Source organism: Malaya genurostris, chromosome 1 (assembly GCF_030247185.1).
Source record: "Malaya genurostris strain Urasoe2022 chromosome 1, Malgen_1.1, whole genome shotgun sequence".
NCBI classification, from domain to species: domain Eukaryota; kingdom Metazoa; phylum Arthropoda; class Insecta; order Diptera; family Culicidae; genus Malaya; species Malaya genurostris.
Window position 1 is genome coordinate 35,562,968 of NC_080570.1, and position 24,033 is coordinate 35,587,000.

Sequence of the window (24,033 nt, forward strand, 5' to 3'; positions counted from 1 at the left end):
ATTGAATTCATCTGTAATCTTATTTTTAGGGCTTTCTTCGTAATATCAATCGACTTTCATCAACCGCAATCAACCTGCTTACGGTATGCAGAAGAACGTTTAACCAGAAAAACGATTTATGAAATAAATTGGGGTAAAACGGGTTAGATAGGCTAATACTGTCATTCCCATTGTGTTTGAATGGATTACAGATGTTTTGTACGTGATATGAACCAATATTGGCAGGTCATATTGGATCTGCTTCGGGATTGTAAATCTGAATTCAACATAAAATTATATTTGTGGGAAAATTGGGGTAAAACGATGTAGCACAACGTATGCGATCATGGAGACTATCTGTTAATTATTATTTGAGGTTATATGCGAAACATAGAACTGTCTTGTTTAACCAATATTGGTCCAAACATCGATCAGTAGAACTTTTTTTTCTGTAAATCCATGGAAGAAGATGACTGGGGGTAAAACAGAATATAGTATTTTGTGGTCAATCTTATTAAAAACAATCCATTTATATAACTTATGAACATATCAGGAATACCTTCCGATTTGTCGAATTGATTTTTTTCCTGAGATTCACAGTTAGTTTTCGAAGTAAAGTCAGAAAAAAGAGGAATTGGAGCAAAACGGGCATGATAGTGAATTTTGCGGATCTTCTAACTATCATAAATCGATTCTACGAAAAAATTTGCATAAGAAATACTAACTTTGAAAATATTTGCTTAGGTTTTTATAAAATTATTGAGCAAAGTCGCGTTTTTGATCGTTTTTTCCCCACTGTGCAACGTTCACAGTGCAAACTTCGTACCGAACCAGTGCAAATAAAACGAACATTCAGCTGCTTTGCGTTTAAGAAAAATGCACAGTTTGAAGGCGTTCTGTTGACACCAGGATATGCAATTGGTTCCAGATATTTTATTGTTCTGTAGATCTGAACCAAATTAGAAGAAATTATTCGTATTCACGTCAATCCTATTGTGTCTCTGACATTACCCACCCACCTTATTCAAGATTGGAAACGTTGAAACGAGAGAAAGGAAAACAAATCATAGTTTATGGCTATATTGCTTGCTAGATTGCGAATACTCACCCAAATCATCAACTCTACAACACCTACGATATGTCAGGTGAGTCATGGACTTTCCGTAAGGTGAGTAAAGCATTGACATTTCCGTTCGTTCTCAATCCACCGATCATCAGCAGCTTATCATAGCGCTTGATAATTTCAAACATGACATTATAACCGTTTGGTAGCACTGCTCGACGCTATGTATGTATGTGCTTATGTATCTCTGAATTTCTCAAATTTTCATCAAAGCAATCGCTAGAGCTATTATTAACGTTTTTATTTGTTGTTTTTTATAATTTTAAAAATTTCCTTCTCAAAGAAAATAATAAATAATGATATCATCTTCTCCATAAAAATGTTCAACATAAAAGAGAGAAAAAAAAATCTTAGACAAAGAAAATAAAACTAATATTACGAGACAAAAACAAAACATCAGTAGGCTGAGATGATATTCCGCGCTGGTAAAAACACGGACATGGAAGAGAAAAAATGAATCAAAGAAAAATTAAACTTAATCGAACTTCATCGTAATTGATAGTAATAATAACTAGGATAACATCAATGATTGTTCTCGCGTATGTTTAATGATTTTGCCGTTTTTTTTTGTTGTTTCGAGATTGATAGGTTGGTAGGTAGATATTGACTGATTGACATCTGTTCTTCGGTTTCAATAACTCCAATATAAGGTTGTTGATTTTTTTTTTAGTTCGATCGAAAATTCTCGGTGACGCTTCTTAGTTATTTATTAGTTTGTCTTTGTCTCGTGGATTGCGGCCTTAAAATTTCCATATCTATATGTTCAGAAAATGGGGAAAGTTCTACTATATTTGAGTGCGTGAGCTGATTGGTCTCCCTGTCTCTTCTTTTCTGCTGTGCTTGGTAGGTTCTTTTTGTCTTCAGTTTGAACTGACTGCACTGTCTGTCTGTCTGTAGAACGTGTTGCTAGTTTTCCATGTTTGTTCCTTCATGTCTTTCATGCAAAATGTATTTCTGGTTTCTGAAGTGTGTGTTTAAACAAAATGACACTGGTTCGAACATTTGTTGGTCGGTTTGAAGTGACGTTTTTTTTAATTCTTCTAGAGTTTGGGATGAGAAGGCACTAACGCACGCACACACACAAACTACACTTCCTAGAGGGCTGATCGGAAGGAAGGGGAAGGACGAAAGGTCGACGAATGGCGATGGCAATGAGGAGGGCGGTAGTAGCTACGTTTACACCTTACACTTCGACCTTGAACGGCGAACCAGGGATGTGATCGTCGCCCCATTTCACCAGCAGGATGTATTCGCCACGTTCGCGCACCAGGTAGTTCACGGTGTACTGGTTGCGGCCGGTATGCTTGATGAACACCTCGTCGCAGGGTCCCTTCGGTCCGTAAATGCCAACGAATAGGATGTTGTTTCCTGTCGAGATGAAGAAGTAAACCCGGCGTTTAAATTTGGACCATCTGACTGACTGACTGAGTGACTGACTGACTAACTAACACCGAAACTTACCTGCGTCTCCAGCGTTCAACGTAAACTGGTTCTGTTTGCCTAGGTATGCCTTCTTGAGACCCATGCCCTTTGATTGTATTTTGCTAGCGTCGGATTTGAAGATTGGCAGAATGACACCGGCTCGACTGCCGGCTTTCGAGACTTTGGCGACCGTTTCGACTGTTACCGAAGACGTTTCCTGGCCACCTTCCTCCGCGAGCTTCTCACCTGTAACACCTTTTGTCAAACATGTTGTAATTTTAGGGGGAACAAACTTATTTGACTAACCTGTGCAAATGATTTTGAAGGGCGATCCGACGATGTGCATTTGGTTGTACTTGATGGTCATGTAGTAAACACCGGGTAACAGAGGCGTGTATCGCACCTTGTAGCCTTCCTCGACTTCCGTGCAATCCATCGCCACCTTCGACGGACCATCCAAGGTAACGGCAAGTGTTCCAGCGCCAGCATTGCAGGTGTCGATGATAAGGTCAGTTTTTTCGCCGGTTTTCACATCGCCCAAGCCTTTGCCGGATGCATGAACTGCTGCCGGGTCAACGTCATCCTTGCCAACCTTGATACGATAGGGCGATCCGGGGATGTGCACACCGTTGAACTTGACGTGGATCGCATGGATTCCGTTCTCCCGTGGATAGAAACGTACCGAGTATTGATCGTGATCGATTAGCTGGATGAAGCAATCGTCCTCGTTGTTCGATGGGGCTACGACCTACGGAAGAGAGATCCGAGAGTAATGATTATCTAGCTTAAGTAAGCACAAAATCCTGGCCCGGCCAGTTACCTTAGCGTCCAGGTCACCCTTGGCACCATTCTTCCGAACGATGAACTGCGCTGGTTTGTCAGCCTGAACCGGGCAGGTCGGGAATTGGGCAATCTCTAGTTTGTGGGCTTCACCCATTGCCGGCGAAACGTAAACCTTAAACGGTGAGTCCGGAATATGACGGTCATTGAACTTAAGCCCGATACGGTAGTCACCTGTGATAGGAATCATTTCCAATAGCTTCTTCAATCGACGATACGAGATTTGATCTTTTCACTTACCTGGTTCACTGACCACATAGGACACATCACACGATCCGTCCTTGCGATCCTTGAACTCGATGTCAGCCTTGCTGGGACCTTCAACCGAAATGGCCAAAGTGCCACCACCAGCTTCGCGAGTCCATACATTGAACTCACACGGGACGCCCTGCTCTCCGTGTTCCAATCCAGGGCCACCGGCCTTAACCAAATGAGAACCGGTATCCTTCAGGGGACCCACGGTGAACTGGAATGGAGATCCTAAGGGAAAGACATGACACATGAAACCCGCGGGTTCTAGTTGTTATACAAACATCCAAACCTACCAGGAATATGAATCTGCTTGTACTTGACGGAGACAGTGTGCACACCGAGCTCCTTGGGGATGAAGTGAACCGCATACAGACCGTCTTCGATTTCCTGTATTTCGGCATCCTCGGTCACTCCACCAGGTGAGGTAACCGTTGACGACAGATCGAACGAGGTTATTCCGGGCATTTTAAAGGTTAGTTTACATTGACTACCGACTTCGGTCACTGGGACGGCTTCTCGTTGACGCTGTATCTTTTCACGTTGCCGGTTGGTACCCTCACCGGAGACCTTCACGGTGAAAGGTGATCCGCTGACGTGGTGATCGGCAAACTTCAGATTGACGATGTAGTATCCCGGTTCCGTGGGTTTGTAGGAGATGTTCAGGGTACCGTCCTCCTTGTCGGTGCATTGGATTTCGGCTTTGCTTGGACCTTCGATGGACAGGGACAGACCACCGTAACCGGCGTTTCGCGTATCGACCGAGAAGACATTGTCCGAGTGCGTCTTGCCTTCCTTCAACGAGTTTCCAGTGACAATGACTTTCTTCGCATCACCCACCTCGCGTTCACACACTTTCACCTTGAAGGGCGAATTGGCAATGTGTTTGCCAATGCGTTTCACGGAAACCGTATGTTCGCCGACCTCACGTGGAGTAAACGAGATTCCGATGTTTCCCGTTGGCATACGCTTCAGGAAGCATGGCTCTTCCAAACCGGATGGTGCCTGAATCGACGCGTTCAGTGAGCGAAGATCTTGGTCGGAGATGACACCCGGCAGAGTGACTTCCGAACAGGATCCGACGGAGATCTGGTTACGTTTACGACCCTCACCGGTGATCTTGGCAAAGTACGGTGAACCCTTGATGTGCTTATCGCCAAATCGAACGGTGATCTTGTACTCTCCTGGCGCAGTCGGTAGATAGGATACCGAAACGGTACCGTCTTTGTTGTCGTGATAGGTAATCTGTAGAAATATGAAAAGAATGGTGTTACATATGAACCAATCAACCGGTCAGTAAGCGACGTACGTCAGCTTTGCTGGGACCTTCGACGGCCATTTGCAGACCTCCGGCGCCTGCACCCTTGGTGGAAATTGTAAACTGGGCTGGTTCACCGGTCACACCATGCGTCAGTCCCGGTCCGTACGCTGTCACGTAGCCGCTGGCAATCGAGTCGACGTGGAACTTGAACGGAGATCCCTGCACGTGCTCACCATTGTACTTCACCGCAAGTTCGTGAACTCCTTCCTCCTTCGGGTCGTACTTGATCGAAACGGTACCATCGTGATTATCCTCAATCACCGGCTTGTCTACCTCTCCGCTTGGCATCTTGATGTCTGCTGCGCTCGCAAAGAAACAAAACAACGAAATACTAGGTTAGTATACTTAGTCTGCTGACGTGATTCGAGTTTTGATGGTTCGAGGTAGTTTGCATTGGGTGGGACATAATTTTGTAGCTAATTTCCGAACAAGCTTCTGCTTGGAACGCGAAGCTCGTAGATGATCCAAGTGACATGGTTTAAAAATATTTCTGAAGCTGTTGCCCCTTCTTATTCACAGACTGCGGTTCTTTGAGTTCTATGATGGTAAGTAATCAAGCATAGTTTCGTGTTCATTTGTTGTGTTTTTTTCTCTTTTTTGTTTTGCACAATTCGAGTCCTGTTGGAATGAAACATGGTTGGTTTTGGTTTACGAGAATGAGAATGATATTTTAAGTAAGAATCAGGGACGAGAGAAACTCAATAGTTAATGTGGGAAAGAATTATTCGAACGTGGAATCCATAAACTTTGTTTCGAAGCAATGTTACAGCATCGTCAGAGCGGTATGACAACAAATATTATTACGGTAAGTAATAAAATAATCACTTACCACGCACTTATTCGAACCAGTAACGAACTACCCCAAATAAGTCGTCAATATGTGTACTCCCCAAGTAGGTCATGTAGGTAAGTTGATTTTTAGTTCACACATTAATGACTGACGCTTACGGTTCGCTTGTTGATGCCGCAAAGTAAATATCTTTTGGCGAGGCATAATTAATGAGCAATTCTCTCAAGTATGTAAAATTCACAAGATGTATACTGCAAATTAGTAGTCATCAACTATCTCGGAAGACGTAAATTTCCGAAGGTTGCGGTATTCCTGTTTTGTCTAAGAAATGCATGAAACGTGGAGATCTGGTGTTATCCTGACACTTAGCAAATTTTCGATTTAATTGTTTTTTTAATTACCCCAGATCTTGACTTTTCATGCATTTCTAAGACAATTTGAATAGAAAAAATTCGAATTCGGAAGTCTTAAAATGTTTAAGTTCCAAAGCCGAATTTCAAAAAAATTCTTTTGAGATTATACCGGATCTGGACATGTCATGCATTTCTAAGACATTTGGCATCAACAATTTTTTTTTCAAATTTTACGTGGATTTCCGAAGTTACGTAGTTCTTAATTCAAAGATATTTGGCTTTAAAAAAATTTCTTTTGTTTTGCGGGTTTTTAAGCGGATTTACACAGCTACACGTATTTTTTACGTGGTACGTATCCCCCGCGTAAAAAGAGACCTCAGTGTATATATCATTTATAAATGGTCTAAATACTATTCAAATAAGATCTTCTGAATATGGAATTACAGCTGGCTTGTAAATTTTTTTACTAAAATATCTTGTTCATAAAGTGCATATTAAATCGCTATATAAGTGAATATTTTACCTTTTCTCATGAGTTTTAATGTGGAACACATTTTTGTTTTCTATATAGAGGTGCAAACTAGAAACTCAAGAAAAGTACACTTAGAAATGTGGTCAGGTTTTGAACAATTACAGCTCAGTCAATTTTGTATAAATTATTAATATTATGTCACCATTTGATTCGAAATATTTCTACGTATTGATTTGAATGTTCATAGCCATGTATTTTTAATTGTATATCATTGAAATGTTGATGAATAGCTAGCAGTGTCCTATTTGGTCTGCAAAAAATCTCCGGCATACCGGATTTCCCTGCCATAGTCGACGGTTTTGAAGGACTAAGCGATATATCAATTGGAAAGCATCGCTCTGATTGGTCAATCGATCTAAAAGCGAAGCTGTTGGAAGCACGCGAATCTATAAATAGAAGCAAAATTATAGCTAACGTTTCAGTCCTACGCGTAGCATGCTAGAGGTAGGTTGTTGCTAGACAGCAAGACAAAAAGTGCCATAAAACGATTTGAAGCTTTAACTGGTATGCTTTGATCTTGTGTCATGCAAGATCGGATGAAATTCCATGTTATGTCGTTTCGCCTGAGAAAATGACAACTACCCCAGGGTAAATTTTGAGTGCATAAGATTAATTCCTAATTTATATAAGATGAACTCGATTGATGATGAGATAGTTTATCGCTTCAACCAAAATCGCAGAAGGATAGTAATGGTAGAGAAACGTTATAAAAATAACTGCTTGCATACAAAACTTGAACACAAACTTGGAGAAGAGAAGCTTAAATATCGATATCCGTATCGCAAGCATGTACAAACATATAATTGCATAGATTTGGGCTATTAATGTAATTTCGTCGGCTACTAAACAAACACAAATCACGACTATTAGAGTCTATATTATAGGTTCGCGTGTTCGGTGTTGGTTCCTAATAAAGTTCCTGATAAATAAAGATCAATCTAAGCAGACTATTGTGCATTTGCGGATTCAAAAGTGTGACGATTAATTGAAAATATCGATCATTAGAAATTTTGGTTGCCTTGTTCCACATCAACGGCTCGAACAACCCCAGGGGCTGATCCTTGTAGTTTTTGAATGAATCATAGATACTGTTTGTCCACGCATGGTGACTGGGTATCAATAATTAATATTTTAATATTTTGAAATTGGTAAATTTGGTTTGAAATTATTTTTTCAAATCGCTTTACAATTTGTATTTTTGAGACGGATTAGACAAATGAGTTATTGAAATTAATGTCATATCTGGGGACGGGTATAGCACCTAGGTTCGATCCCCATCCCCGCACATAGGGTCAGAAAGCTTTTCTGACCTGAAGACTTGAATGACCTTAAGGTTGAAATAATTGAAACAAAAAAAGAAGTCATTTGAACTCCCAACTAAAATTTAGAACCATCGATGGCTAAAAACGATTTGTTGTGGATTTGTCAATTTAATTGGTCTTGTCCCCTACACAACCCCTCAATTTCTTGCTCTCATGTGTTCCGCCTCATAATTACACCGTTAGAATTATGCACGTGACGCATTGAAAGTTTGCAAAATTCACACACGCTAGTACGTGCGATTATCGATATTCGGATGTATGGAAAAAGCATATCAGTTTTATTCGTATTCACGTCATCCAGTTATGTCACTGATATTACCCTCCCGTCTTTTTTATACGGTGCGTATTCCCTGCCTAAGAAGTACTTCAGTATATATAGATTCTAGTATAACTGGTGTTATAACTTTGTTCTTGATGACTGTATTTCGAATACAGCAAAAATATAAACGGCCTCAGTAGGTTGCCCTGAGGAACAATTTGACAAAAACAATTTGAATTTTTGTTCTGACTATTTGACGTTCAAAGAGAAAACCGGAACTTACCAAACATAAGAGTTATGTTCAGAAAAACGTTCTGCTGAGTAAATTTCGTTATTCCGCACACGTATTGATAACATAATGGAGATGTGAAGATGCCGTTTCTAGGAAAAACTAATGCACTCGCGTAAATCAACTACAAATTCTACAGTTTACACATCCCCAGAAAAGCTAAACATTCACCCGGCTCCAGCGACTCCCGTTCTCATCATTTTCATATAATTTACAACACTAGTTAGAAGTTGTATCCATCTTAGTCGCTTGTATTTCTCCCACAGCTAGTAGGAATTATTTACCTTCCAGCGAAAAAATGTCTTCCCCGAGCCTCTCTCTCCCTCAAAAACAAAAAAAAAGTATCGAAGATCTTTCCCTGATGGAAACACCTGCAATGTGCGATGGTCCCACCCGAAACGGGGAGAGGATTATCCGAGAAAAATCTTTCCACCCGTTGGTGTGTTGTGGTGCGATCGAAGGGGCCAAAATTTTCTGCGGCTCATCTGCTGTCGGAATGTGGTGTAATTAATGTACGACCCTACTTCGAGAGCCGACTTTGTTGCAGGCGATTTCATCTGTCCTTTCCCGTGCATTGGAGGCATGATCCTTTATTTACTAGCTGCTGGTAATTCAATGTCATTATCTGGAAGACTATCGAGGCGGGATCTTTTTTTTTGTTCTTTCGTTATATATTTGTTTATCTTAATTATTCGCGGATCCGGGCGGGATCGCGCATTACACAATCCGAAATGGCCTTGGGAATGCGTTTAATGACTGTTTGTTTACAATTGTCAGCGGGAAAATATGATGGCAAATGAATCCGGCGCAAGCGAGAAAAAATTATTTTGCGAATTGTGGGCCGTACGGCGTCAGCAGGTTGGACTGTTTTTCTTATTCTCTTTTTCAAAATGCTGCCGTTGTTGCACCTCACGCGCCAGTAGTCAACCGTTCTGTCAGCTGAGCGACAAATTGTCGCACTCGGAACCGTCACTCAGCGGACGGGTAACGACAACATTTAACCATGTGCCATCAACTCAACTGGGACTAATTTAAGCGCCGGAAACCGTTCAAATTAGAACGAATTATTTTTAAAGACGGATGTTTTTTGCTAGCTTAGGCTAACCGCGGGCTTAAATTGTAACTTTTTGTGTGACGTTATCAGTGCCGCACGGCGCTGCTTCGGTTGAGTTAAATGAAAACACATAAACACTGAATCCAAAACCGGGGCACTTTCTACCGCAGCTCATTAATGTCGCAGTGATGCAACAACTTTCGAGATAAATTGCAACACCTGTCGTCGTGTCAAAGCATTTCTATGACACCGTTGAAATCGACCATTCACAAAAGCAATAACTTATAACGAGGCGTAAAATTACTGAAAAAATGACATTAAGAACTCGGTGTGATGCTTCCATTTGTCCCGAGATTGGTTAACATCGTCGACCTCACGGAGCACTGGAACGGTTTCAAAAAAAAAAAATAATAAAACTTTGGAACGTTGTTTTACACCAATCCAAATGCACGGTGCCTAGGCAGCGAAAGTTACGGCTCGTATTTGTGTTTATGAATGTGGAAACTGGTGATTCCTAATGTTGTTTATTTCAGCGAGAATATGAACGAACTATCTGCTATCTTGAAATGAGTTTTGAAATAAACAACACTCAATCTTTAAAGTGTGCGGCAAGGGATCATCCAACTGCCGCGACGGTTAGGTGTTGTTTTGAGAAAAGTTCCCAAAAAAATAGTTTATTTGTCGTGGAATTCATCGAGTAAAAATATTCTTACGTTTCCATGGGGTGTCTTTTAAAAATATATCCTGTACAGAAATGGATAGAACTCAATCGTGAATATCTCGAGTAGTACTAAACGCAAAAACATAATTCTTTTTCTATGCCATCAGCAATACGATCGCAATTTAAAATAAAAATTTTTAAAAGTGTGAGATAACCATAAATAACACAATAAATTAGTTTTCTCAAACTTTTGGAATCAATGAAGAAAAATTCACCACGCTTACTTGCCTTTTTCACACTCGGACGACGGGTCTAAGGTAGTCTTAGTTGCATTCAATCCCCAGCAGCAAAAACAGACCTTTGGCTAACCAATGAATGACCAAACCTGCATTGGCCAGAAAAAGTCGAAAACACGTTTTCGTTCGGCACGTCTGTATAGACATTGCATTTCGATGCAAAGAAAACGAGTGTTCTGTAAGTAGCAGAAACTTTACGTCTGCTTAGCGGTTCAAATTGAACTGCCGAGTTTAGCATAAAGCAGTTTAATTTGAACTGCTATGCACTGATGAGTCAAAGACGAAACGTAAACATATCAAAAACAGACCGTCTGATGAACATGAACTTGGCGAGGCACCTCTCGCCGATGATATCGCAAATAGGCTAGAAAACATATCGAAACCCAGTGAATAATTTGTTGCTTATTAGTTGCTAAATAGTTACAATGATTTTGAGTTTGCAGTTCAATTTTTAATTTTTTTTTGGTACTTCGCTAAGTTCATTAATTTAAAAAAAATAAGCAACTAATTCAAAACTACCGTAACTACGAGCAATTAATAAGCAACAAATTATTCACCTATTATTTCACGTGTCTCGCTAAGATCATGTTTATGATTGTCTGCACGGTGTAAAGCCTTATTTGAATTGGAATTGGGAACTGAAAATTCAGTTCTATCCAGAATTTTGATTCAGTAATTCACCTTCAGAATTCTGGAAAAATATCGCAGATAAGAATTCTAGATCTGGATTCTGAAAGAAAATTCCCAAACTCAGTTTCAGAATTCAGCTGGAATTGATCTCGGAACTTTGGTTCTGAAACCTGATGATTTTCGAACCGAGTTCAGTTCCTTAATTCAGGTTCTGGCATGAAATTTGACTTCTGGATTCTGAAACCGAGTTTAGTTCAAGAAATTCTACACCTAAATTCATGAAATGAGTTCTTGATCTAGATTTCGAACCTTAATTTTGCAAATAAGTTCGGAGCCACGTTCACACGGTCCCACGTTCCGAATTTTGGTCTTAGATTCAGTTCCAGTTCCTGATTCAGGTTCCAGAATTCAGGTTCTGTTGCAGATGAATGAATTTTCAAAAAATATAACAACTGCATCATTGTTCATTGTATTGCTTTACACTCATTTGTTCAGCGACACTTATGAGGTAGAATAACACATGGATCAATAAGTCCCGAGACTAAAGCAGAGATGGCGCTCGTAGTAAACCAGTAACCACGTCTTTCTAGAGTACTAACATTTGCTTGAAACGGGTCAAAGTTTTAAGTCGATCCGACCAGAAACAGCTGAGTTATCGAGGTTGGAGTAAAGTCGTTTTGTAGTTTGTTTAAAAAATGAAAAAAAACCGAGTTTCGTGTTTTGATAAAACATTGTTTTTTAATGGGTAAAAACACCGTGCAAGCGAAACAATGGATTGAAAAATGTTATCCGGACTCTTGTCCATCAAAAGCAACGATTTGTCGGTGGTTCGCCGAGTTTAAACGTGGTCGTACCGACACAAATGACGCGGAACGCTCGGGTAGACCTGTGGAAGCCGTTACACCGGAAAATGTGAGTGAAGTGACAAAAATTATAATGAAAGATCGTAAAGTGAAGCTCCGTGAGATTGCTGAGATGACACAGATATCATATGGAAGTGTATTTACTATCCTTCATGAAAAATTGAACATGAAAAAGGTTTTTTCCAAGTAGGTGCCGCGATTGCTGCAATGCACCCTGCCAAAAGTCGATGAAAACAATGGCGAAATTGAACGAATTGGGCTTTGATCTGCTCCCCCACCCCCCATACTCGCCAGATTTAGCCCCCAGTGACTACTGGCTCTTTGCTGATCTTAAAAAAATGCTCCAGGGAAAAAGATTTGGCTCAAATAAGGAGGTCATCGCTGAAACTGAAGCTTATTTGAAGCGAAAGATAAATTTTTTTATAAACATGGTATTGAACAATTGGAAAAACGTTGTAACCATTGTATCACCCTAAAAGGTGATTATGTTGATGAATAAAAAAAAATTTTGCAAAATGTTGTTTCCATTGTTAGTCTCGGGACTTATTGATCCATGTGTCATGTTTGTCATCAATAAATCATATTAGTACAGATGATGCACCGGTATTTTTTTAAATCGGAAATAGAGAATTGGTAATGCTGAGCTGCTCTGCAAACCAGAAGGAATTTCTGACCAGTATTAGGAAATTTGCTTCAATTTTCATCATCACTTAAGAAAACACGCTCTGCAAATTCCCGTTTCTAACACTTGTCAGATCCAAATAAAATTCAGCAGTGTTCTATGAGAATAACAGACTTTTTATTTGGATCGAAGGTGGTGAAAATCCGTTCAGCTAGATGCGAGAAAAGTGAGTCCATTTATTTTCATGTTTTGCACGTATTTCAACTTTTAGGAAAGCTCAAAATTCTGAAAGATTTCTCGCAAATTTTTAGACATTTGGCATTAATTTTTTTTCGATTCCGAAAATTTCAAGTGACGTTGTATCGCAAGCTACACTCGATACTATACACAATCACCGACAAATCTCCTTCCGTCATTCGTCGGATAGATATTTGTTATTAATATAATCTTATTACCGCTGAAACTTTCCGTCGATAAAAAAAAACATTTTTTTTTTCTTTCAAGGTCCTGTCAACCCAAACATTAGAATTACGATTCAATAACCTGTAGGATTTTAAGGCTTAATGCTACATCATATCATATTACTAACTCAGAAAGCAGAATGGTATAATTGAAAAACAGCCAGAACAAAAGGGGACCCATATTGCTACCTTGAGGTGCTCATTAGAAATTGATAAATTCGATGCTCTTAGTAAGGCGATATACTTTTTTACAGCAACCAGTTCCAACATTTTGCATTACTTTTCTGTAGGTTTTGTCTAAGATTCGTCAATGCAGAGCAGTTCGTATTGAACTGCTTAGTGTAAACTTAAACAGTTCAACTTGAACCGCTAAGCATACGTAAAGTTAATGCTATTTGCAAAATACTTTTAATCGGCGCCGAAGTGTCATCTCTTTACTGACGTGCCGAACGAAAACATCGTTTTCGGCCAATACTGGTTAAACCAATCAATCAAATTGTTAGATTAACCGAAGAAATATTACATAAATGTGAAGGAGGAAATGCAAAGCCTCAGGCCTTCCGATGCGGGTGCTAAGGACAATGTTAACCAACAATGGCCAACCAGACAGTGAAGGTTCGCGAGCTAGGAAATGCACCCAACTGTACTCAGTACTGAACACTGGAAAGCTGTAGTAAATATTATCCTGTACTTGTACATACTGACTCCGGACCGAAAAAGTACGGGTGTGTAATGTCAGAGACATAACTGGATGTCGTGAATACGAATAAAACTGACACGCTTTCTTTACACTTTCGAATTCGAATTGATAGTTGATCGATTGTGTGAATTGCGAAACTTTCCCCCTTTTCACTACTAAAATTTTCAACGAGTTTTGACGTCGATTATCTCATTTCGGATTTGCATATTTCATTGAAAGAAACTATCAAGATGCTGTACAGGATTAATTTCTGACTTTTAGAAGGACCAAATTGTGGAGTTCTCTACGATATTTACCACAGTTCGGAACATTTATCTCGAACGATTTTCGCACAGCGAAAAGTGCACGAACCAAATCAAATTATTTTGGATTTTCACTAAACTGATGATTTCTACCTTCGAATTTCAAAGAAGTAATCTTAATAGTTCTTTAGATAACATTTAGAGCCATTAGAACGGCTGATTTTATATAATGTTGTCCACTTTTCGTTTCTTGTTTTCTTTCTCTCCAATGCAAAGCACCAGCAGCTGATGCAATCGTTCTTGCTTGAATTGAAACTAGCTTTGCGTACAAACCGACACATCCGCACGCAGTGCCAAATGATGCGAAACTGGTTTAATGCGTCTTCTCGCCTTGACGACCGGAAGGCAAATGAGAACTACGACCTGAGCGTTTGAGGTTTTTAACCACGCAGAAGGTGCACTCCCCGTCGCTGCAGGTTGATTAAATCATTCCCACGACGCACAAGAAGAAATGATCGATTTTCGACCACAATTCCCCTTTCATACGCATTCAGATGAAGATATGTGCCTGCGAAAAACCCAAGCAAAAGTAGAGTTTTCCGCGTTGGTTTTAAAATTTTCAGAAAACTTAATTTGTTTGTGGTTATCTCACATTGTTCAAAATATTATCCTAAATTTCTGATCATATTTTTGATGAAATAGAGAAAGAATTATGTTGCTGCCATTAATACAAGTCGAGATATTCACGTTCTGCCCATTCTTCCATATGGCTAATTTTGAAAAGGCGCCCCATAGTAAAGTAAGTCGTATTCACGACAAAACTACGAACGCAAGTGCACTTCGGCAACGTGTTTGGCCAACCTGATGCCAAACTGGCCGAACTATGGGCGTCTAATGGTAACTGTTGATGTAATCAGGATGCAATATTACCCATCAGAAAAAGTAATGATTACTCGGCAATAAACTGAAGCTCAGAAGTGGTCTAGAGAAGCACAATGAGAGGGAAAAGGTGTTCTTGGGTATTTGATATTTGAAATGCTATGCATTAAAGTAGTGCAATAGTGAAGAAGATAGCAAACTTCTGAAGATTTAGTGAAGTAGTGAAGAAGATAGCAAACTTCTGAAGATTTATTTGATTTTGATGAATCTGAATGTAATAAAATGTAGCTATTTTGAAAAACGATGTTTAGAATACTGCATTCTTTTGTGCTTTTACTGAACAGATATTTGAAAATCCACTGAAACGCACGGCTTGAAAAAAACGAGGAAATCGGACAATATTGAAAATATTTTCTATAAGCCGCCATTTTAGCAAAACAAAATCGTCTTAGTTATTCCTAAATAATTTTACCCGTTTTTTTACACGCATATCTAAAGTTACGCGGGTTTTTTTACGCCGTTTTCTTGTTTTGTCTTAGAAATGCATAAAACGTCGAGATCTAGTGTTATCCCGATTTTTTTTACAAGTCAACTTTTGGACACTTAAAAAATTTTCGATTTAAAAAAAATGTTTAGATTACACCAGATGTGAACGTTTCATGCATTTCTAAGATATTTGGCATCAAAAATTTTTTTTCTTTAGTTTTGAGGTTATTTTAACGCGGATTTCCGAAGCAACGCGGTTTTTTTTACGCGGTACGTATTCCCTGCGTAAAAAGAGACCACAGTGTACAGTTTTTATATGATCCCTGTAATCTAGATATGTATAGCAAACTATTTAGGCGAATCAATGTGATCTCTAAGAAATAAATTAAACAAGATGTTTGACTCAAGTATTTTTTTATAGTTTTAAGAAGATGGTTTGTACCTGAACTTATTATTCGGTTACTGGCTAGCTCTCAGAATGTTATTCTAAAAGCAACAACAACCTCAAATATATAAGAATACATTCAGATGTTTTGATATAACTATTAGAGTCAGTTAAACTCAGATAAAGTTGCTTCATGAACCGAAGTGAGAGATAAAGCTTCATTAGTTTGTATTTGAAGGATGCTCAAGTCCAAACTCCGAGTCCAAAATTGACATCACATTGTCAGCAGATTCCTGCACTGGAGATTTTTTTTATTCAATATTATAGTATAATTTTAAGGCACACTGCTTAAGCTCTAAGATGCCAAGGGTATTTACTAATCTTAATTACGACTAACTTAAAACTAGAAAAGTATCATTATGTAATGTAGCGGTAGCGGATTCTCGAGAAGCTATCGGTAGTGGCCGGTGAATTGAATATCGCATGAGGGTCTTCTATATGCCGTTGGCGAAGATCCATGTTGGCCGCATCCTTCGGTCCGCGTGGGTCCGCGGGAAACACCCCCAGGCTACGAAGGCCCGGCGGGTGGCCCGCATGCTGGTTTTCGACTGGGGCGGCCTTCCGTGGACGATGATGGTGATGTTACGGAAGAGAATGAAAAAAAAAGTAAATATTGTGGAAACGGGGTAAAAAGGGGATGTGGGAATAAAATGTTTGAAAACGATAAAGATCTAATTAGTTGCCATCGAGATGGTGAAGAGATAGGGAAGGGGTAACGAAAAAGTTAGTGACAAAAAAAGATCTTGTTAGTTCCAATGAAGATGGTGGACAGGGACGGGGATCGAGAGAATCGGGCGGATGTTAGTGTCGAACCTGTAGGTGGAGTTTATACTTTCTGAGCGAGGGATAACACATTACACTTGTATATCAATGTGTTTAAGGTACTGGTATATGAGAAGCATATATGAACTATCCCGACTCGCCAACACATCCCGAACCGGAACCTCAGGCGGTCTACCTCGGGCCCTAAGGGATTCCAGTAGCTTCGACCTGGCGTCACGATACTCTACGCACGACCACACGACATGCTCGATGTCCTGATAACCGTCGCCACAGGTGCAGAGACCGCTCTCCGCAAGCCCAACACGCCGGAGATGTGCGTTGAAGGTGTAGTGATTTGACATGAGCCGCGACATAACACGAATGAAATCGCGACTCACGTTCATCCCCCTGAACCAAGGTTTCGTCGATACCCTAGGGATAATGGAATGTAGCCATCGTCCCAGTTCGCCATTGCTCCATGAAGTTTGCCAACTTTCGAGAGTTTTCTGACGAGAGATACTGAAAAATTCATTGAAGCAGATTGGTCTTTCATAAATATCACCTTCTAATGCGCCCACCTTAGCCAATGAGTCTGCCTTTTCATTGCCTGGAATGGAACAATGCGAAGGGACCCAGACTAACGATATTAAATAAGACCGTTCAGATAAAGTTCGCAAGTGTTCCCGTATTTTCCCCAGGAAATATGGGGGATACTTTCCTGGCTTCATTGCCCGGAGAGCTTCTATTGAGCTTAGACTGTCCGTCACAATGAAGTAATGGTCTTTGGGCAAGGTTTCAATGATCTCAAGGGTGTACTGAATAGCAGCTAATTCTGCGACGTAGACTGAAGCCGGATCACTGAGTTTGTACGAAGCGGTGATGTTTTGATTGAAGATGCCGAAGCCTGTGGACCTGTTGATGTTTGAACCGTCAGTGTAAAACACCTTTTCACAGTTGACTGTTCTAAATTTATTATAAAAAATATTTGGGGCCACTTGAGGGCGCACATGATCCGGGATTCCACGAATTTCTTCTCTCATGGATGTGTCGAAAAACACAGTAGAATCAGAAGTATCCAAGAAATGAGCACGATTGGAAACAAACGAAGAAGGATTAATATTCTGAGCCATGTAATCAAAATACAAGGACATAAAACGGGTTTGAGAATTGAGCTCGACAAGCCTTTCGAAATTTTCAATCACCATCGGATTCAGGATGTCGCATCGAATTAGCAATCGATATGAGAGATCCCAGAATCGATTTTTCAACGGTAAGACGCCCGCCAGTACTTCAAGACTCATCGTATGAGTCGACTGCATGCAACCTAAGGCAATACGCAAACAACGATACTGAATTCTTTCCAGCTTGATGAAATGAGTGTTCGCCGCGGATCGGAAGCAAAAGCATCCGTATTCCATCACGGACAATATCGTTGTTTGGTATAACCTGATCAGGTCTCCTGGGTGGGCACCCCACCATGATCCGAGTGCACTGGAGATGTTTCAACCAAGAGCTTAGTGCTTTGATTCGGTATTAAAAGGATCGAGATTTCAGTGCGTAGCAGTTTATGTTGAACTGTTAGCGCTAGTTTTCATTACCATATTTAAAATCCAATCACTTTGTGGGAATTTTATAATGAAATAAATATAGCATACAATTCAAATTCTTGTAAATGCCAAACAAAAAAAATAACAAACCCGGCGGCTCCATTGCAAAAATCGCACTGGAGCCGTCACACGGTCGATCACACAATATATCTCTCTTTCTCGGATCGTTCCGTCCGATTTGCGGTGGTTTGTCGGCAAAGCGGATTGATTACCTTTGTGCGTGTGCAAGAAGATAGCCGCCAACATGTTGGTCGGTACGAAGTCCAGCTCGCTGTCCTCCGGCACCGGGACGTCCTGCTCGATGTGGAACACCCGGACCGTTTCCTTCCGATCGAACTCGGAGATGGTCATGTAGCGTTCGAAGCTCCGATAAATTTGCGTGTACTCCTCCCAGCTGGCCTCGACCTCTTCGGCTATCTGGTACTCATCGTCACTCCACATGATAATGAGGATTATGAGCGTTCACGGGGTTTGGATTTCTTCTCAGTCGGTTGTTTTTTTTTATTTGCTCTAAAGTGTTAGATATATTCACTGATACTATTACTACTACTGCTGCTATTTTAATAACCTATCAAGCACTGCTGGATGTGCAGCGCCTTTCTTCACTAGTACTTCGGGGTATGAACACTTGATTGCTTTAAGATTTATTTTCCTAGAGGAAAAGAAGAATGAAACCGATCATGTGGAGTGTCGATATGTTTTTTTCCCAGTTTTCGAAAAAACCGGTCGAGGCCAGTTGGGTAGCAAGTACGCGTTTGTTTTTTTGGAAATTTTCAAATATTTGGTCAAGGTGTTCCAATCTGCGGTTCGTCGCGTGTCGTTCCGAAAATATTTTAAATGAAAGTGTGGTTCTTATTTTGTTGAAGCACTGTTGTAGGAATTGTTTAAAATCAATTGTTTCAATGTAAAATATGGTTTCCTGCTTTTCCGCGAGAAAAAAAGAGGGTTGTTGTTAGTGGAAGGAAATCAGTTAGTACATAATTTTCAGTCGCATAGTAAAAAACATATCATGTATAGCAAATAGAATATGAAATCTATCCGGGAAAATAGATCATCAAAGAAAAACAAAATCTCAAAGCAATCAACTGTCGTAACCCTGGAAGAGAATAACTGATTTTATTATTCGCACAACATCTTCAACAACTGGACGATCGGAAATGAATGCGTTTTTCAAAATGGCCGATTTTGTCGTTGGAAAAATGGTTCCGAGCATATTGGCGCACAACGTTCGTGTTCATCTCAATCCCGTTCACAGTTTTCATCACAGCTAATCCTTCGGTGCTGTGACGAAACCCTATGGTAACTGTTTCGAGGATAAAGGAATCCTTACATTTCACTCGATCATTGGTTGGATATATATCTAGCGTAAAATGTGAAGAATGTCACACACTCACACAGGGAAATAAAAACGGAAATACGAACTACTACGTACAAAATATTATTTGGATTTCGTTCGATACAGCACCAATTTTCCAGCGATTTTCCAGTCAATCTCACTCCCAACTACACGATCGCACAGATTGACTCGCGTGTGCAGCACTGTTTTTTTCTGTCGTTTCTTCGTATCCCCCCCGGGGGAACTTTCTCGCCCTCTCTGTGTCCTCGTTGACGCTGATGACGTTCCAGCAGGTGGCGGAACTCCTTGTATGGGCAAGCACTATTTTTCTTCTCTCTAATCCGCGATTAGTCTACGCTTCCTACAAACACACACACGCGCGATTGTCGAAGGATTCACGATAAAAAAATTCGATTCCAGAGGCACCACCGCGATCAGTGTCAGTGCAGGAATAAGAAAAAAATGAAAGAAAAGCAGCCGTGTGATACCCGCGTGTTGTGGCCCGTGGGGGTACGTCCTAACGTTCCTAGCGACGTTTTATAAATGAGACAAAATATTTTGGACACTGGGTGTCCGCTTATTGCAACACCGGAATAGTGCTGATGTGTGTTGGAGAAAAATCCGACTTTCCCTCGCTCCGGTCAGTCAGTCAGTCAGTCCGGTTGTTCCCGGTATCCGCCCTCTTTCCCTGATCACTGACAGTGCGATCGTCCGGTTTGTGAACAGTGACTGTCGGGAGAAAATATGTGTGAGCTATGTTCGAATGGTGATGATGATGACGATGACGATGGCCATCATCATTGGCTCTCGCACATCCCAAATAGTCGACATGACTGGACGTTGCGCAGGAGTCTTTTTTCTCCAAGAACTGTGAGATTTGAGGGATGATGTTGGCTAACATCATCTCACCTCAACACCAACATCGACGCAGTTACGATGTGACGGTTGTGTTGGTAGATTTTAGTTTTTTTTTCTCGCTTCATTCTTGTCGCTACTGGGTGTGTAAACCATCACCATTAGATTGTCTATCTCGGCTGGATGGGTGATTGGAGTGCGATCGCGTTCTTCTCACAGATGGACTGCGCGAGTGGTAATTATTGAATTAATGACACCGCCGCATTCATCCACCGGAGTTGGATTCGGACAACCGAGCGGGGCAGATTCAATTCGATCGAGATTGTTTGGGATTAAAATGAAATGGGTATGATCAGTTGAATTAGTTGTTAATTGCACCTCAGCAAATTTACGATGCTGATATCAAAGAAATGGCTTATCAGAAATGGATTGTTCTTAACTCCATGATGTTGGTAATCATCGGTTTCATCTAATAACTTTCGCTTGTCTTCGATCAGAAGCGATAATAGTTTTTCCCCAAGGCCAGATAGATTCTTCATCAATGCGGATTTTGCTCTGTCCATCCCAGGAGCATTATTGTTGCAAGACAATGGTGCTACAGAAAATTCCATCATCGTGAGGAGGTAAGCAGTAGGATCGTAAATTGGTGGATAATTTCTGCAAAGAACAAAGTTTCCTCGGAAAGTCAAAGTATTAAAAGTTCCATTACGTGGTGATACGCAACATAAAAAACCAATTTCAAGAGCGTGTTATACATGGTGATGCAAAAACGAAAAAATCCATTCATACTAGACCTATTCTTATAACAATGCGTTCATCCTATCTGGTTCCGAAAGTACCGGAAGCAATTGTCAAAAACTCCAAAACAGAAACTCACTTCATTTTTACCTAAATAAAAAGCAAAATCTTGGCATTACATTCCTTTTAGTGGAATTTTGCCTTTCTGTTTCACCAGAACTCGCAGCCGATTCATATCGTACAGGATCATTACATTACTAGTACTACGATCCTACTGACACTAAGAACCCTTCCAGCGCGAGGCTCGAACATACGACCACTGCCTTGTAAGATCAGTGCCCTGTGCATTGAACCGCCATCCCGGGCTTTTTTTACATAGATAACAACCGATTTTTTCAAATTTAGGTTTAAATAAAATGACTTATGGCCCCACAGACTGGTATTGAATTTCATCCGGGTCTGACATCAGGTTCCGGAAATACAGGGTGAAGTAAGTTGAAAATGTCAAGCTATCACTTAGAGCAAAAAAATTGGTTGATAATGTTAGTTGCTAGCCAAAGAAACTGACCTCGTTATACCGGTTCCCAGTTCCCGGTACCGGGAATACTGTTCAAAAATATCAAAAAAAAACTTCTTTTTCTTAGAGATAACTCAACCGAGTTTAACAAACTTAGATTCAAATGAAAGATCATGCGGTCTCCTTGAATGTTATTGAATTTTATTCGAATCCAACTTCTGGTTCCGGAAATACAAGACGAAGTTTGGTTAAAATTTTATATTATCCTGTAGAGCGACGATGCAAAATGAAGGAAAGTTCTATATTTTGTTTAAAACTGTTCCAATTCATAGCTTATGCTAGTTTACGCTATAACAAGATACAATGAAATGTTTTTTTTTGTTAAATATCAGTAAAATTTATGAGAATATGAGGAAAACGAAAAAGACATTATCACACCGCTAGGATTAAAACAGGTTTTTTTTACAAAAAGAACAGTTACCTCAATTCAAAGACTTTAATCCTGAGTCAACGACATCTAGCTACCAGTTTTTGGATTATTTCAATTCCAATTAATTCGCAATAAACTTAGTCTAACTGAACTACAAGTTAGAAAACAGTAGTTAAAAAGATTCGAAGAACTTGCGAAAAAGTACATGTCAGAATTTTTATTCTGATCGTTTTGATCAGTCGTATTTTATTGATTAGTGTGTGAATCTCTAGTACAGCGAAAAATTTTATCTAACATGCCACTACTGAATCGCACCAGAAAAAAAATATTGCTTTGTTTTTTCATGCCATTTTTACCGAATTGATTAGTTCAGATGTATGTTCAAATACCTTGCCGAACGATCAGTTTTCTATTCCAAAACTATTGAAACTGGATGTGCATCCAAAACTTCCAAAAAGTAATTCTGGAAACACTGGTTCTTAGGGTGAAGACGATTTTTTAATACAACATAAGAAATTTAGAAATCTCTTAGTATTATTTCATCTAAATAAATCTAGTCTAATCCAGAAGTAATATAATTACTGACAATAAGCGAATTGTATCGTAAACATTTTTCAACTAAGCACGGTTTATAAAGGGGTTTACTTTTTATTTGGTTTAGTTTTGGTACTAAACCAATTTTAGTTTAAAAAAAAATCTATTCGTCTAGCAAGATATTTGAGCATACCTATCCCGAATTGCAAAAAAAAACTTTTTTTACTTTTTCTAATAAAAAAGTGATTGAATTGCTAGAAAACCCGACTTTCGAAAGGGTCTTCGGAGACCCAACTCGACGAAATCGGAAAATGTCTGTTTATGTGCTCTTTTCAAAAATATTTTTACCACTCAATTTTCTCGGAGATGGATCAATTTAAACAAGCTTAGGCTCGTCACAAGTCACTATTGAATCTTTAATCATGTCCTAGGATCAAATGGATGTCACTTCGGAGATATAATGGCATAAGTGACGTAACCGACTAAACGCGTTGTTTTTTACCACTCGATTTTTTTCAGGGATGGCTCAGCCGATTTCTATAAGTCGGCTCATTTGAAAGCTATTATTGAATTTTTGATGAAGCTTGAAAATGATATGGTTGTCTCTTCCGGTTCTGAAGATACCGACTGGCCGCTCGTTTTTCAAGTGATGAATTTTCTCGAAGATGACCAAACGAATTTTGATAAACTTATTTAAAAGCTACCAATGCCATTAAAAAAATTGGAAGGGTTATGGCGAACATATCCGGTTCAAGAGATGTAACTTTACGGCTTGAAAGACGCCCTCTTTCGTATGTTTTACAAACAAACCCTAAACATCTTGATAAGTTGTTCTTCGAAAAAAAATTTCTAGATTTTAGGAAGATATGACACATTATTCCATTGTCCAGTAGTTTGTTTATGTTGTACTTGATAAAATCACACGGTCCTAAACGTATGTCTGCGAAGATGAGCGAACTTCAGTTTCTTAATAACCATCCTAGAAATTTTTCACTCGAATTGTAATACTGCTAGTTATTTTCAAATCAGTTTCAATGGATTCTGGTTCCTTACGGTGCGATTCGTTGGACGCAAACAAATTAGTAGCCAGCATAGTAACAGTAGAAAACACGGTTAAAGCAATTGATTTATTATTAGAGTTTCATTTGGCCAAATGCTGAAATCAGTTCATTTTGAGGTTGAAACATGGATCTCGAGGAACAGAATACGATTTTTTTTCCTTTGAAATATGCAAATCGACAAAATATTAACGAACAGGTTTGTTTGCGTTAGCTTCGCCCTTTCTAAAAAAAATGTAGGGACGATATTTTTCTTGCATTGAGACTTGATTGCTAGGCAGCCATTGTCCTCAAAAATGCTTTGTTTATTCTATTTTGTATACTGCACCCATTTTTACTGCCTTAATCCGACATCAGTGTTTGAATATCAACGTCAAT

At 39.7% G+C, this 24,033-nt stretch overlaps 1 protein-coding gene across 13 annotated transcripts in view; it reads right to left on the reverse strand.

The window, feature by feature from the left end:
* Positions 1-1,328: 1,328 nt before the first annotated feature.
* Positions 1,329-24,033, reverse strand: part of LOC131436975 (filamin-A) — a 165,953-nt gene continuing 143,248 nt past the window's right edge. For 12 of the 13 annotated variants that reach the window (XM_058606051.1, XM_058606058.1, XM_058606018.1 and 9 more), the window contains 7 exons: positions 4,923-5,233; positions 3,910-4,858; positions 3,605-3,844; positions 3,345-3,538; positions 2,831-3,272; positions 2,564-2,779; positions 1,329-2,470 (listed from right to left, as the gene is read on the reverse strand). In XM_058606051.1, coding sequence (XP_058462034.1) covers positions 2,286-2,470; positions 2,564-2,779; positions 2,831-3,272; positions 3,345-3,538; positions 3,605-3,844; positions 3,910-4,858; positions 4,923-5,233 — 2,537 coding nt within the window. In that variant the 3' untranslated portion in view covers positions 1,329-2,285. The remainder of the gene's footprint in view (positions 2,471-2,563; positions 2,780-2,830; positions 3,273-3,344; positions 3,539-3,604; positions 3,845-3,909; positions 4,859-4,922; positions 5,234-24,033) is intronic. The other variant, XM_058606003.1, reaches the window with a different exon arrangement.